General features: G+C 32.6%; 2 protein-coding genes across 9 annotated transcripts in view; one reads left to right on the forward strand and one right to left on the reverse strand.

Annotated features, from left to right (window-relative positions):
- Pect (phosphoethanolamine cytidylyltransferase) overlaps window positions 1-16,975 on the reverse strand; it is a 63,214-nt gene that overhangs the window by 18,211 nt on the left and 28,028 nt on the right. The gene's annotated exons all lie outside the window — the stretch shown is intronic.
- exu (maternal protein exuperantia) lies at window positions 8,696-16,503 on the forward strand. 4 transcript variants are annotated; one of them, XM_012282065.2, is made up of 6 exons: window positions 8,696-8,936; window positions 14,249-14,552; window positions 14,628-14,909; window positions 15,048-15,240; window positions 15,303-15,442; window positions 15,531-16,503. In XM_012282065.2, exons 2-6 carry the CDS (start codon window positions 14,265-14,267, stop codon window positions 15,831-15,833), a joined length of 1,206 nt encoding a protein of 401 aa, XP_012137455.2. In that variant the 5' UTR covers window positions 8,696-8,936; window positions 14,249-14,264; the 3' UTR covers window positions 15,834-16,503. The 4 variants fall into 4 exon arrangements, with proteins under 4 accessions (XP_012137455.2, XP_003701918.2, XP_012137454.2 ...); XM_003701870.3 differs by lacking the exon at window positions 8,696-8,936 and adding an exon at window positions 13,011-13,167; XM_012282064.2 differs by lacking the exon at window positions 8,696-8,936 and adding an exon at window positions 13,243-13,680.

Below are 16,975 nucleotides of genomic sequence, written 5' to 3' on the forward strand. Positions count from 1 at the left end.
AGAGTCCTACGCTTAGAATTACCACGCGTTGCATTATAACGCGTTGAATTACTACGCGTTGAATATGCACGCGCTAGATCACTACGCGTTGGATATCCACACGCTGTATTACTACACGTTGTATTACTGCGCGTTGGATTACTACGAGTAGGATTACCACGCGTTGCATTAACACACATTGCATTACTACGCGTTGGATAACTACGCGTTATCCAAAGCTGCCGCTCTCGCGTCTGCGCATGCATAATCCTCGCGCTCTGATTAGTCCGCGTTTCCTTAATAATTCAAAAACGTAGCTTCAAATTCCATTTTTGCAAAGGGAAATCTTATTCAGAATCACGTCAGCTACCTCCCACTTCAGGAATCTAGTTATGAGACACTCTGTATTTTGATAATACAATAAATAAGAGTTCTGAAAAATATTGCAACTACTTTGAGTTCTTTAAGGTCGAATAGATTACCAAAATCAAATTGAAACATTTGAGTATTACTGTACACACAAATTTAGAAGTTTACACAAAGATAAATGTACGAGGTTATAGGTTATGTCCATCCACATACATTTATAGGTTATGTTCATCCACATACATTTATAGGTTATGTTTATCTGCATATTCATATAAATATAAACCATGTATGAACATAGTGGTTGTGCACATCTATGTACACTAATTTTAGCAAAATTAAAATAAATCTCTATCATGTTTTGTGTTTTAATCTTGAAAAGAAAAATTGTGTTTTATACGGTGTAATCTAATCAAATTTGTACCGTCGTTATGAATGTATACAGGAATAGTAAATCTACAGCGGGAATTACAAATCGTGCAACGTTTCTTCGTACGTGGACATAAATTTACATCTACACGTCATTACTATACAAGACCAGGCACACGAGATGCATCAAGTACACGATTAATGGCTCGGTTTTAACATCGCTAAAAGCACCAATTTGTTCCCAAAATTCGAATGCATTTACAAAGGAAACGCATTGCCCCGCTGTTTACCACGCTGCTACGTTTGCAACAATGTGTCTTGATACCGCGTTGTTCTATTTCATTTATTACACTGCATTAAATGTAATTACTTTGGTAATTTTCGACACGAACTATGAGCGCTACACTATCGCTCAAGTGTTGGAACATTTAACTCAAATGACCACTCGTATTTCTATCGGTGCAGTAATTTTTAAGCATTCGTTAATTCGCAATTATTTTAATATGTTTCGGTAAATTTTAAAGTAATGCTGTTTTCTCGAAAATAATCGTCAAAGTTTATTTTAAAAAAATGTTAAATTATTTTCAAATTTGGACTGAAATGTTTAAAATTTTTTAGGTACCATGATCATATAATTTCCTTTTTAATATAGTAATAGCTAAACTGTTATTTTAATATAATTTTCAGTGAATTAATAATTGCATGTCTCTACTACTATAAAATACATACATGTTACATTATACAAATTTTGTGCGAAGTGTCATAACAGTTGTATAATTTTTTGTCAGCTTATTTCGAAACTTAACAAGCGCCTTAAGCTTCCGAATGGTATCATTTATTTTTAGAATCGCGAATATCAAGATAAATTATCCGTAATACGTAGATTTATCGTGTCTGATATTGTCGAATTTGCATGAAAATTTTCAACGACATTTTTAACCCCGTTCCAATTGATAATCGTTTCATTGTATACATGAAATAGCTGCAGTACAAGCCTGATACATGTTCCCAATGTTTTTAATTATACTCCCAAATATATTATAAACGACTGGCTTTGTTTTATTGTTATTCGTTCGTATGGCTAAAATACCTACGATAATTCACTTGTCAATTTTAATTTTAAATGAACGCATTCCAACATTGTTTCCGGCAACAATCGTCGATCATAATTCAATGATTTTTATAATTTTAATAACTGCAGGTCGTAATAACGGCGCGATAAATTCTTCTTAAATCTTGATGATTTAATTACACGAGCAAATTCGCAGTACAAAAAAAAGCACAGTTTCATGAATCCGTAACAGCTTATTTGCATGAAAGCGCGATAAAAATATGAGCCCCGATTACGTTTATGACAAGATGAATATTCGTTCGACGAGTGCTGCAATTTGAAAATCAAGATTCAGCAACAGGAAATAACGTGCTGTATGAGATAATTCATTTCGTTGACGTGCAACGTGTTCATTAACACTTGAACAGTCGGCATCGGACTTGTGCCTACACTCAAATTAAAAATAAGTATTCCATGTAAGAGATTTGGCAATAAATTAATTTCACGAGTTATGCACGAGTTGTACCACCACGTGTTATATCGCCACGCGTTATATTGCCACGTGCTGTACTACCATGCGTTATATTGCCACGTGTTATATTGCGACGCGTTATATTGCCACGCATTGTGCTACCACGCGTTGTACTACCACGAGTTATATTGCCACGCATTGTACTACCACGCGTTATATTGCCACGCATTGTACTACCACGCGTTATATTGCCACGCGTTGTACTACCACGCGTTGTACTACCACGCGTTATACCGCCACGCGTTGTATAACCACGCGTTGTACTACCACACGTTATATTGCCACGCGGTGTATTACTACGTGTTATATTGCCACGCATTGTATTACCACGCGTTATATTGCCACGCGTTGTACTACCACGCGTTATATTGCCACGCGTTGTACTACCACGCGTTATATTGCCACGCATTCTACTACCACGCGTTATATTGCCACGCATTGTACTACCACGCGTTATATCGCCATGCGTTATATCGCCACGCGTTATATTGCCAAGCGTTATATCGCCACGCGTTATATTGCCACGCGTTGTACTACCACGCGTTGTACTACCACGCGTTATATCGCCACGCGTTGTACTACCACACGTTATATTGCCACGCGGTGTATTACTACGTGTTATATTGCCACGCGGTGTATTACTACGTGTTATATTGCCACGCATTGTACTACCACGCGTTATATCGCCACGCGTTATATTGCCACGCGTTGTACTACCACGCGTTGTACTACCACGCGTTATATCGCCACGCGTTGTATAACAACGCGTTGTACTACCACACGTTATATTGCCACGCGGTGTATTACTACGTGTTATATTGCCACGCGGTGTATTACTACGTGTTATATTGCCACGCATTGTACTACCACGCGTTATATTGCCACGCGTTGTACTACCACGCGTTATATTGCCACGCATTCTACTACCACGCGTTATATTGCCACGCATTGTACTACCACGCGTTATATCGCCATGCGTTATATCGCCACGCGTTATATTGCCAAGCGTTATATCGCCACGCGTTATATTGCCACGCGTTGTACTACCACGCGTTATATCACCACGCGTTGTATGGCCACGCGTTGTATAGCCACACGTTGTATAGCCACGCGTTATATAGCCATGCGTTATATTGCAACGTGTTGTACTACCCCACGTTATATTGCCACGCAGCGTATTGCTACGTGTTATATTGCCACGCACTATATCGCCACGTGTTATAGTGTTATGTGTTGTACTATCACGCGTCATATCGTCACGCATTATATTGTCATGCGTTATATTGCCACGCGTTGTATTACAGTGTTACATCACCATCCATTTGCAATCATTCCGCGTTATATTGCCACGCAATGTATGACCACGCTTTTTAACTACCACGTGCTGTAATCACCACACATAGCACTCATCATGTGTAGCCACACGATACATCGGCTCGCATCATACCGCCATACATTACGATTACAACGCGTTATATCGCCTCTCATTATTCTGAATCCGGACCAAAGTCACCCTATATCATCGTAAAAACACCTCAACCATTATTGCAACTTAAAATAAAAAGTCCGGAACTGTTATTTTCACGAATTTTAATGTTTTTACGTTAAAAACTAAAAACCTTAAAATGTCTTTATATTACATACATATTTCCAGGATAAGATTTACAGAAACGCAGCTTTATGCGGTTTACCGACAGAGTATTTTAAGCAGAAAAGAACATAAACCGAAAGTACAACGAAATTTTTTATTATGCATTTTGTTTTTCTTCTCGTGAAAAATGGAGGATTAAATAATTTATTAAAAGGGATATGTTTGATATCCTTTAAAAAGCAATTATTTTGAAAGTAGTACGATTTGAACATTTGTAAGATAATATTTAATGATTATTAACAATTAGCAATATTTAGTAAAATGATAACTTTTAATAAGCTATAATAGTTTACGAAGTACTTATTTGCGATAAAGTGTAACCATATAGTGAGCGGTGATACAAATTCTAATTTCAGTTGTACAAATATAATTTTACCAATGACAATGAATAATACTAGAATGTAGTACGATCTTTTCCGTTCTGCACACGAAACATTTATTTTCAACAAACGAGTCATATCGTAAGCACCATGCCCTTATCAATTAAGTACTCTTATCAAACACGCACGATAAATGCGTATATGACTCGCAAAGGTCCCTTCTGTAACTATTTCATTATACAAACTGTACATTGCAATAATTGTGAACGAAAGTACGATGCATTTATTACGACCATAATCATATGTACTCGCGTATTTTTGATTAAACGTGAAATTGAACATTTATAATTGAAGAACGGTATAATTATGCGATAAACCTTTGCATGCTTTCGGATTATTTATTAACGTTCTTATCACACGGGTAATTTAAATATAATATCATATATTACTTCGTGTTTCCTACCTACAAGGCAATTTTCAGAATTTTCAGAATTATAAGCAGAATATACCTGATAAATGAAAATTTTACAGCTAGTTCTTTAGATTGTGGATTGATATTGTTTTGTTATCACTTGTTTCAAGATTAGAATTGTATACATATACTTCTGTAATCGCTTTTTATATAATTTCAATTAATAGCGTGTTATCACTTGTATAGTGTACTTGAATTTTACAAATAATTTTTTGTAATATTTTTTATTGATGTTTTTAACGATAATAAAGAAATTTTTTTCTATGATCACTATGAATTTTAAATGATTTTGGTATTTGGTAGTTTTGTAGTTTGGGAATTTTAGGATTTGGTGATTTTACAATTTAGGGATTTTGAGATTTGGTGGTTTCGAAATTTAGGGATTTTGGGATTTGGTAGTTTTGTAATATAGGGATTTTGGGATTTGGTGGTTTTGTAGTTTGAGGATTTTGGAATTTGGTGATTTTGCAAATTAGGGATTTTGGGATTTGATAGTTTTGTAATATAGGGATTCTGGGAATTTAGTAGTTTTGTAGTTTGAGGATTTTAGGATTTGGTAATTTTGCAATTTAGGGATTTTAGGGTTTGGTAATTTTGCAATTTAGGGATTTTGAGATTTGGTAGTTTTGTATAATAGTTTGAGGATTTTGGAATTTGGTGATTTTGCAAGTTAGGGATTTTGGGATTTGGTAAATTTGTATTATAGGGATTCTAGGGATATAGTACAATATAGGGATTTTGTTATTTGGTGATTTTATAATTTGAGGATTTTGGGATTTATTAATATTGCAATTTAGGGATTTTGGGATTTGGTAGTTTTGCAATTTAGGGACTTTGGGATTTGGTAGTTTTGCAATTTAGGGATTTTGAGATTCGGTGGTTTTTGCAATTTAGAGATGTTGAGGTGTGGTGGTTTTACAATCTAGGGACTTTAGGCTTTGAGAATTTTGGGATTTGATACTTTTACAATTTAGGGATTTCGAGATTTAATAATTTTGTTATTTAGGGATTTTGACATTTGGTAATTTTACAATCTAGGAATTCATAAGATTCAGAATTTGGGAGCTTTCAAGTAAGCAAAAGTTATTTCAAGATTAAAATTTTACAAATATCCTAATCGCTTTTTATATAATTTCAACTAATATCGTCTTATCACTTATATCGTATACTTGAATGTTACAAATAATTTTTTGTAATATTTTTATTGATGTATTTAATAATAATAAAGAAATATTTTTTCCCTATAATTGCCAGTAATTTAAAATGTAACTTCTAACTAAATTATTAAATGCACACATCACAAGCAGGTAGACACCATAAATTTTTATTTATTTTCGATTGAACTAATACTTTACAATTTTTATGTTTTTATATAAAATTTTTATATATTTTTATTACATTTTTTTATTTTTATTATATTTATATTTTGCCATATTTACAATTGTCAAACTCCAAATAAAACAGAAAATCAAGTACAAACATAAATAAAAATCGAAAAATAATTATCGATATTTCTCGATGCAATCACAACTTACGCTATCAAATTGCTATCAAAGAATTTATAAAATCTGTATCAAAGTTATCAATAATTACATACAATGTCAAAAAGTACTGATACAAAATCACTGATAATTGAAAATTCAACGAGAGTCTGAAATAGATAATCGCTCGTTTAATAACATCATTAGCAAGATTGATACACGTTTTAGAAGTACCTCCTCTAAAATGAATGATACAATGCAATACAGAATACAAAGTGATACGATCTTATCACCTCATTTACGATTCTTGAAGTTGCATGATTATCGTACGATACATAATATCGTTCAAAAATTCTATTATCGGGTTCAATAATGTATATCGCGATGCAATGTTTATATTCGAGAGGCAAACGTAATTTTAAGAAATTCGAAACACTTCATAAATTTTATTACTCTAAAAATTAAGAAATAAAAAATTGAGGAATAAAAATCAAACTACAAGTGAAATTAAATGAAAGATACAGGTTTTATAAAATATTAAACGAAGTCCAGTTTTTATAAAAAGAAATATAAAACTGTAAAAAAAGAAGATAAAAATATTTTTAAAAAACTGTATTTTATAAAAAATGTAAAAATTGTACCCTTCGTTTAGTATAACTGTTTGAATTTAATTTGTTAGAACATGAAAGTTTATTTATTCGTAAAAAATCTGCGTGAAGAGAAAAAATAAACTGTATAAAAAAAATACAATAATTTAAAAACGTGTGAAAAATCGAGATGTAAATTCTATCATAATATTATAAATTCTATTAAATCCAAGCACAATAAATTTTTTATTTTACCAGATTGGTAAAATCTATAAAATGATTAAAATTTGAAATGTTTTTATCTCCATACGGCAATAGAAAACATTTTATGCAAATATATATTTGTATAAACAACCGCATTCAATTTAATACCAATAAAATAAACGAAATACGAGTGTTGTCCTTTTAAATTGTATACGCAGATCAAATTTTACCGCTGCACAGATCGTTTCACATATAAAACCAAAAATATTGAAAAAAATAACAAAAATATGTAATACTATTTCTTTCCCTTTTTTATTGCTGTTTCCCTTATCCTGTTTGTTTTTTATTTATTCGATTCGTTGGCGGATAGAACACTTTCAGTACGAAAAACAAATTTTTTCATGACACATCTTCTGTTCGAGGAGTTGGATATTGAAAAATTTGGTAAATTTTAATTTTTCATTTCTCAATTTTAAGATTCATCAAGTTGTCAAAAGCATGATTTTTAAATTTAGAAAATTAGAATTTATAAATTGAAAAATTCGTACACTGTCAAATTTGTAAAATTAGACATTTTCAAATTTTCATAAATATATCCGAAACTATTGATTCTATTAAAAAAAGTTTGAAACAAAAAATGCAGTTCATAGACAACTCTACAAAAAAGGTTATATACATTTTTAACGTGAATTCACTCTTGATTAAAGAAAAAAGTCCCTAAAAAAATTTTTGACAAAGCCACGTTTACTCCTCAGTCCCCTTCAAAGTTTTTTACAGTTCTCACTAAATATATCCGAAAATATTGATTTTAGAAAAAAAAGTTTGAAACAAAAAATTCAGTTCATAGACAGCTCTACAAAAAAGGTTCTATACAGTTTTTATGTAAACCTATTATTTTGGTTGTTATGAACTAAAGTAACTCGGTGAGGGTCAAAGTGACTTCTGCTCAAAGTACTATTAAAGGGGCGGATACGGGTGTAGAGGTTGAGTGGAGGCAGGAGAGGCGAAGGCTACCCTTGCACTTACCCATGTGTGAATCTTCTCTATACCACGCATTCCCTCTACCATTTACGCTAATTTTTCCCAAGACTCATAATGAAAACTTTTAAAATTTTCACGAAAAACATACTTCTGTCCTCCGTGATAACCAAAATAATAGTTTTACGTAAAAAATGTATATAACATTTTTTGTAGAACTTTTTAAGAGCTTCATTTTCTATTAAAAACTTTTTCCTCTAAAATCAATATTTTCGGAGATACGAAACAAAAACTGTCGAAAGGGGGTTCGCTGGAGGCAAACGAGGTTCGCTAAAAATTCTTTTCGGCGCTTTCTTCTCTAATCAAAGGTGAGCTTTTGTTAAAATGTCAGCACGATCGTTTTGAGTAAGGAAAAAATTGATTGGACCCGTCGTATTCACTTTGAAGCCGTCCCTGGCGACACGTCACACCTTATCACCTGTTACCTGCAGATCTGTTCGCGTATCAGACACGTTGCAGATACGTACGCTGAAATCTCACGGTATCTCGTGATGCGTCGTTATCAGCGAAAAATCGTGGCGTTCGAGTCGCACAGACGCGTGCAAAACCGATCGCAAACGACAAGGGGCCACCGTGTGAAGGAGAGAGGAAGAAGAAAAACAAAAGCGTGGCGAAGGATAACGCTGAAAGGAGATGAAGATAATGTAAGGGAGCCGGAAACGAAGAGAGGACAATAGACTGTCGAATCGACGCGTCAAGTCAACGGTCTTTTGTCTGCGTTTCACGGTGTCCACGAACGTGCCACGACGATCACAAAGAATCGAAATTACGGAAAACAGATCGCTTAAACGTTTCAGAAAATCATTCAAGGAACCCGTAACGATCGATGATCCATTGTGAAACTGAGTGATAATAACGAAACAATCTTCGACCACCATTTCGTATTGTAAGTATTCAGCGATTTCATACTCTGGAAAATTTTTCATTTTGCGATTCTTTTTGGACGTGACCAAGGTTAGCTTTAGATTTGATATTCAAATATTCAAGATTTTATGGATTTTTAATAAGTGTTTGTGTACATTTTTGGTATCAAAATATATCGTTTGTAAAATTGAACTTTCAGTATAGCATATTTATATAAAATTCAAGCTTATAATCGTGAGATTCATTGCGTAGTTTTCCGAAATTATAATAGAATTCAGGGAAACACAGATTACTATCTAATCAACGATTTCCTTACGGTGTTTTATCTTTCGAGCTTATCGTTTGATTTAAAAATAGAATTTTTTGTGATCTAGTCGTTTAATCTAGCTTCTAAACATCGCCAAGGATTGTTCAATACACACGTAGCAATTATGTTCCCTAAATAAGAATCTAATGGTTTATTCAGTTTTACCATTTCAATAAATCTGTTACTTTTCGTGATTATGTACGTTTCGTTTATCATTGGGTTAATATTTGAGTTTGATAAAAATAACATTTCCGTCTTCTTACTATAGTTTCATTAAAACATCAATACTTTTCTAACGTTACAAGAAACGCGTTGCTATAGTTACAAAAACGAAAAATGTTTGTCAAGTTTGGGAATATTGTACAGGTAAGATGACGTCTCAATGTTTGCCTTGTTTTTATTCTCCCAACATGTTTTTTCACTCAAGTTTTTATCGCGGTGCTTACGAAAACATACGCGAATTTTAATAAAATTTTAATATATTATACAATATAATTTGATAGCTGCGAGAAGGGTGGAGGACAGAATTAAAATTAAACTTCGGTAAATTGTGGTGGTTCATAAAGACATTTAATTAAGTCAAGCATATTTATTAGCAATAATTTACATTTGGGTTGACATTTAATTTGCCATTAAATTTCTTATAGAATTAAATTGTAATCATTAGTTGAATGATTCTGTAATTAAAATTTCGTTCCTAATCGAAATTATTAAATTTAAGATTAATGTTGAATAATAATTAAACCAATTTAGTTGCATTTAATCAAAGATTGAACATCGTTTTTTGATCGAATCTTGTAAAGTAATAAAATTAATTTTAATCCTCAACTAATTTTACCAAATTGGTATTAAAATTTAATTCACAATAGAGCCAAGTAAATTAGTTAAAATATTCAATTTTATTTAATTTTATATTTTAAATTTATTTCATTGATTCATAATTTTTTTCAAACTTTCCAATCATTCGGTTAACAATTTCAATTTCATTCCCACCATAAAAATATTAACTTATGACAATTTAAAATTATTAATTTCGAAATCTGTGACATATAATTTACTCCACAAAATGTCTCCTCATATTAAAAATACACCAGCTATTTTTAGGTGTTTATATTTTATTTATTATCATATATTAGCATAGATTAAAATCGATTAGGTACCTCGTTCTCAGTAATTTCGTACACAGATATATTGAAACCACTGATTTCATCAGAATATAAAATTTGGTCATTTTTATTCTCAATGCCAGGTCTTCGCACGTTCCAGTCGAATTTCATCGTGTCAATATCTACTACCAAAAAACAGAACTGACCGAAATAGCGAAACCAAGCTCGGATATTAACCGAACGTGAAATATTTCGAGCGCGTTTTAATGTTTTTTTACTATTTGTATGGGATTTTTGCTTTGTCAGCTGTCGTAAAAAACGAAATCTGACACTAAGAGAAAGCTTTCAACGAGGTTAAAATTGTAATCGATTGCTTTTATCTTATGCCGAAATCTGTGAATTTTATCATTTTTTTTTTTCATTTACCTTTCAAATTTTGACAATCAATACCGCTCTTATCGTGAATATCTCTTCCAAACAAATCACAAGGTTCTATTCATTCAAATTTTATAATTACTCTCGAAAGAGGCAATAAAAATCGCATTTACACTTCTAATTAGAAGCTATGAAAACCAATATATTCGAGTTAAATCCTACACAAAAATGCTTTCAAAACTCCTCTATTTTTCCGCAGACTGACCGCGTAAAACGTGTTCTGTTTCAACAATTTTTAATCATTATATTCCTTTGCTATAATATTTTGTACCGTAACAAATGACCGATTTCGGAACATAGAAAGTTTGATATGTGACATGAATCTTTTTACCGGAAAATACCTCTTATGTATCAATTTTCAAACTTTAAAACACAAATACATTTTTTATTTGGCATATTCTGGGAATATTTATATGAGAAATACCACTGGTCCGAATATGAATATTCATCTAGTCTTCTAAACGTTATATTGATTTTTTCGTATGAACATCAATTGATAATTTAGAGATGTTATTCTTCACTGCAATTTTTGATCAATTTTATAACGTAGTATATCTAATAATTTAATTCACTATACATTGAACAGTAAAAAATTATTTAGGCAATTACTATATTGAACAGTACAATAGTGAAGTATAATAATTTATTTTATATCTTAAAATATTTAATAATTTAATTATACTAATAACATTATAGTTTTGCAAATAATTAAGTATAATGATCATTTGCAAAAAATACTAATAAAAAATATAATAATAGAAAATAATTATAATTATTCAAACTTGTTGATCAAATCTTCAAAAAACAGTACTGTTCGCAAAATCAGTACAAATATACTTTTGATACACGCTAAAATTTCGTTAGTTACAAATCTAACCAAATCTGTTCAATGTAAAAGAAATTCGATCATTTGCCAAGTTGGAAATCTTTCTAGGTAAGTCATTAGGAAACCTTCTTATCCACCGATCGACTGTTGCGACGCGTTTGCATAAAGTTCGCACTGTGCGAAATTGTTAACGGTAGCGATAAATTGGCACTCGCAGCTTATCTCTCGTTATCTGTTATTTATCCTTTTTCAGAGCGCGTCGCTTTGTAGCGCTGATAAATTGTTTCAACTGGGTCATACGTTCACCATGGTGAGCTTTTTCTTTTTTCCCTCCCTCTTTACCTTTCTTTTTCGTCTTTCATTTCATTCCCGGCATTTGTGCCGTGTTAGTTGTCCAGAATTTATCAAATTCTCCCCGGTGTTTAGCCCCGGGAAAACAGAAAGGCAAGACCTACGCCTTTAATGAATTTTTTGTGCGATTAAACTCCCATTATGATATACGTTTACGGGTATATGTACAGGGTCGTATATTCCGCTAAGATTAATCTCCTGCGGCAGTAATTACGCGAATGTTGCACGCATACAATAAATTCGAGGCGATCGTTACTTTGATTTAGTGGTGGTCTGTTCTTACAAGTAGCAAATTGACTCGACTTTCAAGGTTATAACTTTAATACTTCCGTTTAATACCAATGGCGTAAGCAGGTGGTAAATCAACCATGAATCTATCAAAATTCATCGGCAAAAAATTTTTAATTCTGAGGATTTTTATATTTAAAAATTTCCAACTAAAAAATTTTATTCCATCTCTAATAAATATTTGCAAACTTCCGCATTGTTAGTGTTACGATAATCGAATAACGAAAAATTCGTACCGTTCTCCGTTCGATATTTCAGTCGCGTTCGATCTCCTTTAAAGGAGCCCATCGCTCCTCGAATCTTACGGTTCAACATACGCGTCAAGCTATTTAATTCAATTGTTCTGATTCAACTATGATACAAAAGGTAGAAATTGCACTGCATATCTAAGAAAGGGTATTGCAAAACTTTCCCGCCTATTTTTGAACTACATGAGTCAAAATATTGCAAAATTTAACAGCATCACTGTTGCATATATAAGATCTCTAAATTGAAGGGCAATATCAAACTTTAACTCACTACCAAATGCTGCAAGCAAGAAAATGTATCCCTTACGTAACGTAGAATGAACGATTATACTGTATTGAAGATTATCTGATTGACCGATTATCAGATTATTTCTTTAACGATTAATACAGCCTTGTGTACTTACACAATTCGATCGTACCGCATTAGACACTTTACTAGATCCACGATTGTCACGGTCTCTCCTTCACCCAATAGTGACATTAGAACCACGTGACCGTAGGATCTATGACGCATGCGCAGACAGTCGAGCGGGTGGTTTGCTGCCAAGCTCGCACGTGCGTTCAAATGAATCTAGTTGCGTTCCAGTAGTTTCCAGTATCTACGAAGGATTTACAGTGGCGTCGTCGATCCGTTACGTCTGTCGCGACAAGAGAATTGACGAAAAAAGAAGTCGGAAGTTACGTGAATCACGGTGAGTGATGGCGAACGTGTCTAACGTAAGGTTTGATGGTCGAATCAAGAAATACAGAAGCCCATAACCACACGGCGAATCGCTAGCGACCCACGTGCGATGAGAATATTTGTTTTGCATACATGACACGGTTCGCCGTGCAACGATTTATAACGTGTGTCGCGTAGATGTCACGTAATCGCAAAAATTCACGCGACATTGAATATTCTTATTGGTTGTGTTGCAACTGACGCGAAACGAGATACCAGCTGTTAGACTGTCATTTCTTTTTTCCGCTATCGTTTGATGGCGTAGACAGTGCCTTTGTTACAATTTCTTGTTCCGTGTGTTATTAATATTAATAGTTTTGCGCGACGTGTTTCTGTGTTACTTTATCTTCGATAAATATTATATCACCTTGCATTTGCCACGGTTTTTTTTATTTGGACACACGTTCGAAAGAACATTGAATTGCGGTGTTCGATCGTAGACGCATTTTTGTTCGGTGAATAATTTCTAATATAAACGTAGAAGGTAAGACGGTCAATGTTATTATTAGACGTGTCTTCAGCTATTAGTCTTTTGTTGCGAACTGTATTTGTGTACTGTATTGAATTTCAAGGTCGAACTTACCGATACACGTACGATCTTACTCTACGAATGTACCAAAATATCTCGCCCTTGTGCAAAAACTGAGTGCTTAATCCAAACATTCGCTAGAGGAAAATTTAACTTTGAAATATAATTTTCAAGAGAATTTATACGTTACACGTTTAGTTACAAATATTGTATGTACATTGTACATTAAACATTTGTATTAATTTAGTATACCATGTGTACACAATATTCAAAATATATTATTAAATTCTGAAATTTTCAAATTTATAATTTTGGGGATTTGAATATTGAAACATCTATACACATAATTTAATATATAGTGAGTTAGAAAAGTATTGATATTTGTTTTATGAACAAATTGCATTACATTCTGTTATGTATTACACAATATTATACTGCTTATTAAAATTCAACTAATTAGATATTATAATAATATTTTAAAGTTGTTTTTACCGTTATTAAATCTTTTATATATTATTTGCAGATATTAGCATAGAAAAATGGTGTCATCAGCAGTAGTGGAAAATGAACAGTCTAACCCACCAAGGAAATCTTGTGCAGTGGGTATTGGCCCAGGCAATTATCAGTTAGTTGGCTGGGACATGGATAGTACTGGCAAAAGAGTTATAGATGAAATATGCCAAATAGCTGGTTACACACCTAGTTCCTCATATTCTCAGTATGTAATGCCATATAATAATCTCAACCCGCCAGCCATGAAAAGGCATAATATGAAAGTAGTAACTATTGGCAAATATAGAGCACTTAAAGATAATAAAACTAATAAGGTATTAATAAAGTTTTAGTAATTAAATATTGTTTGTATTGTATTTAGTTATGTTGCATTCAATGACCTTTTACAGGTAATCAAGACTAAGAGTGAAGTCTTTGCACTAACAGATTTTTTAACATGGCTACAATCTATTAAAGGAGATGCAACGGATGGAATAATACTGGTTTATCATGAGCCACGCAAAGTTATTCCTGCCATGCTAATAGAATCCTTAAAGAAATACAATTTGTTGGATGGATTTAAACAAATTGTAAAAGGTTTTGCGAATGGATTTAATGTTGCTGAAGTGAAATGTACAAACTCGGTTCATTCATTTTCTCTTAGAACATTGTCTAAAACTTTACTTAATCAAGTAAGGCAATTTTTTATTTGCATAATGCAATTCCTTTATTATGTCTTGTAATAAACTTTAAAATATTTACTTGAAGAAAGTAAGACACTATTTTAAATACATACAATAAATATATCATAGTAATTTTTATAATTTAAGGAAAAACAATTAGATAATGCAAAAAACAGAGCATACCTGGCGTTACAAATAGTACAACACTTAAGTTCACTTGAAGATACCAAAGGAAGCGAAGTAAATGGTAGTGGAGACAGTGACAGTGCCATGAAGAAAACTGTAGAATTTATTAGGGAATTTGTTCAACCAGTAGAAATGGAAGAACAAGAATATGCAGGTGTGTAAAGTAATTATATTGAATTACATTCAAGTATGTGACATGTGTTGCCCTTGTTTCAGAGTTGAAAATAGTATTCGAACGTCAAAATAGTTTAAGACCTATTTTCGGAATGTACCGTGAGAATCGTCGAGAACGCCAACATGCTAGTCCTTTACGACGGTTACTCGCCGAAGCAGGAATAGAATATTCTCTATTACAAGTTTGTATAATATAAATATTTATAATATTGTTGGTCATGTAAATCTGCTGAATCGATTAATAATTGATAATGTTTCTTTATGATACAGGAAGCGTGGAATAACGAGAATAAAGAAGGTTTGGAAAAGTTAATTAAGAAGAAATTAACAACGGTTGATGAGAAGCAAATAGAAGAGCTACTAATTATTCTTGAGGGCTATTTTGATCCCGAGAAGAAATCTAAGTTAAGAATATCAGGAGAGAAGAATGAATTAAAAACGGAGAATTCTCAAATCAACGCCGACAAGGAAAATAATAATAAATGTGATTCTGGTGCTGAAAGTCCAGATACTACCACCACTAATTCACCGCTTAAAATAAAGACCGAACCTTCGGAGAACATTACAGTTTAAGCAAATGAACAAGAACTGAGCGATTTAGTTCTCTACTTCAGTGCCTTTTAACTAATTATAAGGTCAATATTGTTATCAGTAACTAAGTTTACGATCATTCCGTTCATTCTTATCATAATATTATTCGAGTGTGATAAAACATGAGTGTTATTTGTTGCAGTATTGTATTTAAATTTTTATTTTCATTATAACAAACTAGATATTGTATCCTTGGAAGATACAAAACTAGACTAGAATTAGTTAACGAACATATGTACAAATAACACGTTATTATTTTTTGTTATTTAACGATAAAGAAATATTTAATGATTCGTTTTTGTTTAACGATTAATTTTATGATCGTTGATTTTTTATTTAATCAAATTAACGTTGTAACAAGTGATTGTTTAGAGACTGGTCGACATGAAAATAATATATTCAGACGTCAAATAAGTTTCGTTTTTCATTATATTTGAGATTAAGAAAATGACTTATTTTCGTTTCTTTTTTTTATTTGCTACTAGCAAGCTTGCGTACAAAGTACATAGTGATATTAATTTAAAAACAAATTATATATATACTTATATTTTTGTACCGCAAGATTTCTTAAAACGGGTAATGCACATGCTGCATTTACATGTTAAATTTCATTGTATTAAACAATTCAAATAAAGACTTTGAATCGCGCCAATTTCTTGCCTCTGATTTTCAATCCTTCCAGTACTGTTATGTATAATATATGTGATTACGAAACCTAATTTGCAAGCGATTAAAACGTTTCATTATCATGTAACACCATTTTACATTCTCGAGCGATAACGGCACGTTTGAGGGTAAAAGCAACAGAAAACTGCAGCGTGACTTCTTTCTGTTATAAGGCGTATCTGAAATCTGTGCAGCCATCGAGATAAAGCCAGAAATGAATTAAATATATGAATGCCTATGCAGTGGACCGTTGTATCCGCTTATGGACTTCCATAAAGCATGCCGGACGCCTCGGAGCGTAAACAGGCTGGTGCACCGCGTAGAAGTTTAAAGAAGTATTTACTTGCTAAGAAGAAGAGTATCGACGTAGCTCTCGTTGGAACTAGGCAAGGTTTAAGTATACGACGAAACTTGGTTTAAAGCGGCTTGTCGCGTTTACCGGAAATTTGCGACTATCT

This window comes from Megachile rotundata, chromosome 8 (genome assembly GCF_050947335.1).
Source record: "Megachile rotundata isolate GNS110a chromosome 8, iyMegRotu1, whole genome shotgun sequence".
NCBI lineage: Eukaryota > Metazoa > Arthropoda > Insecta > Hymenoptera > Megachilidae > Megachile > Megachile rotundata.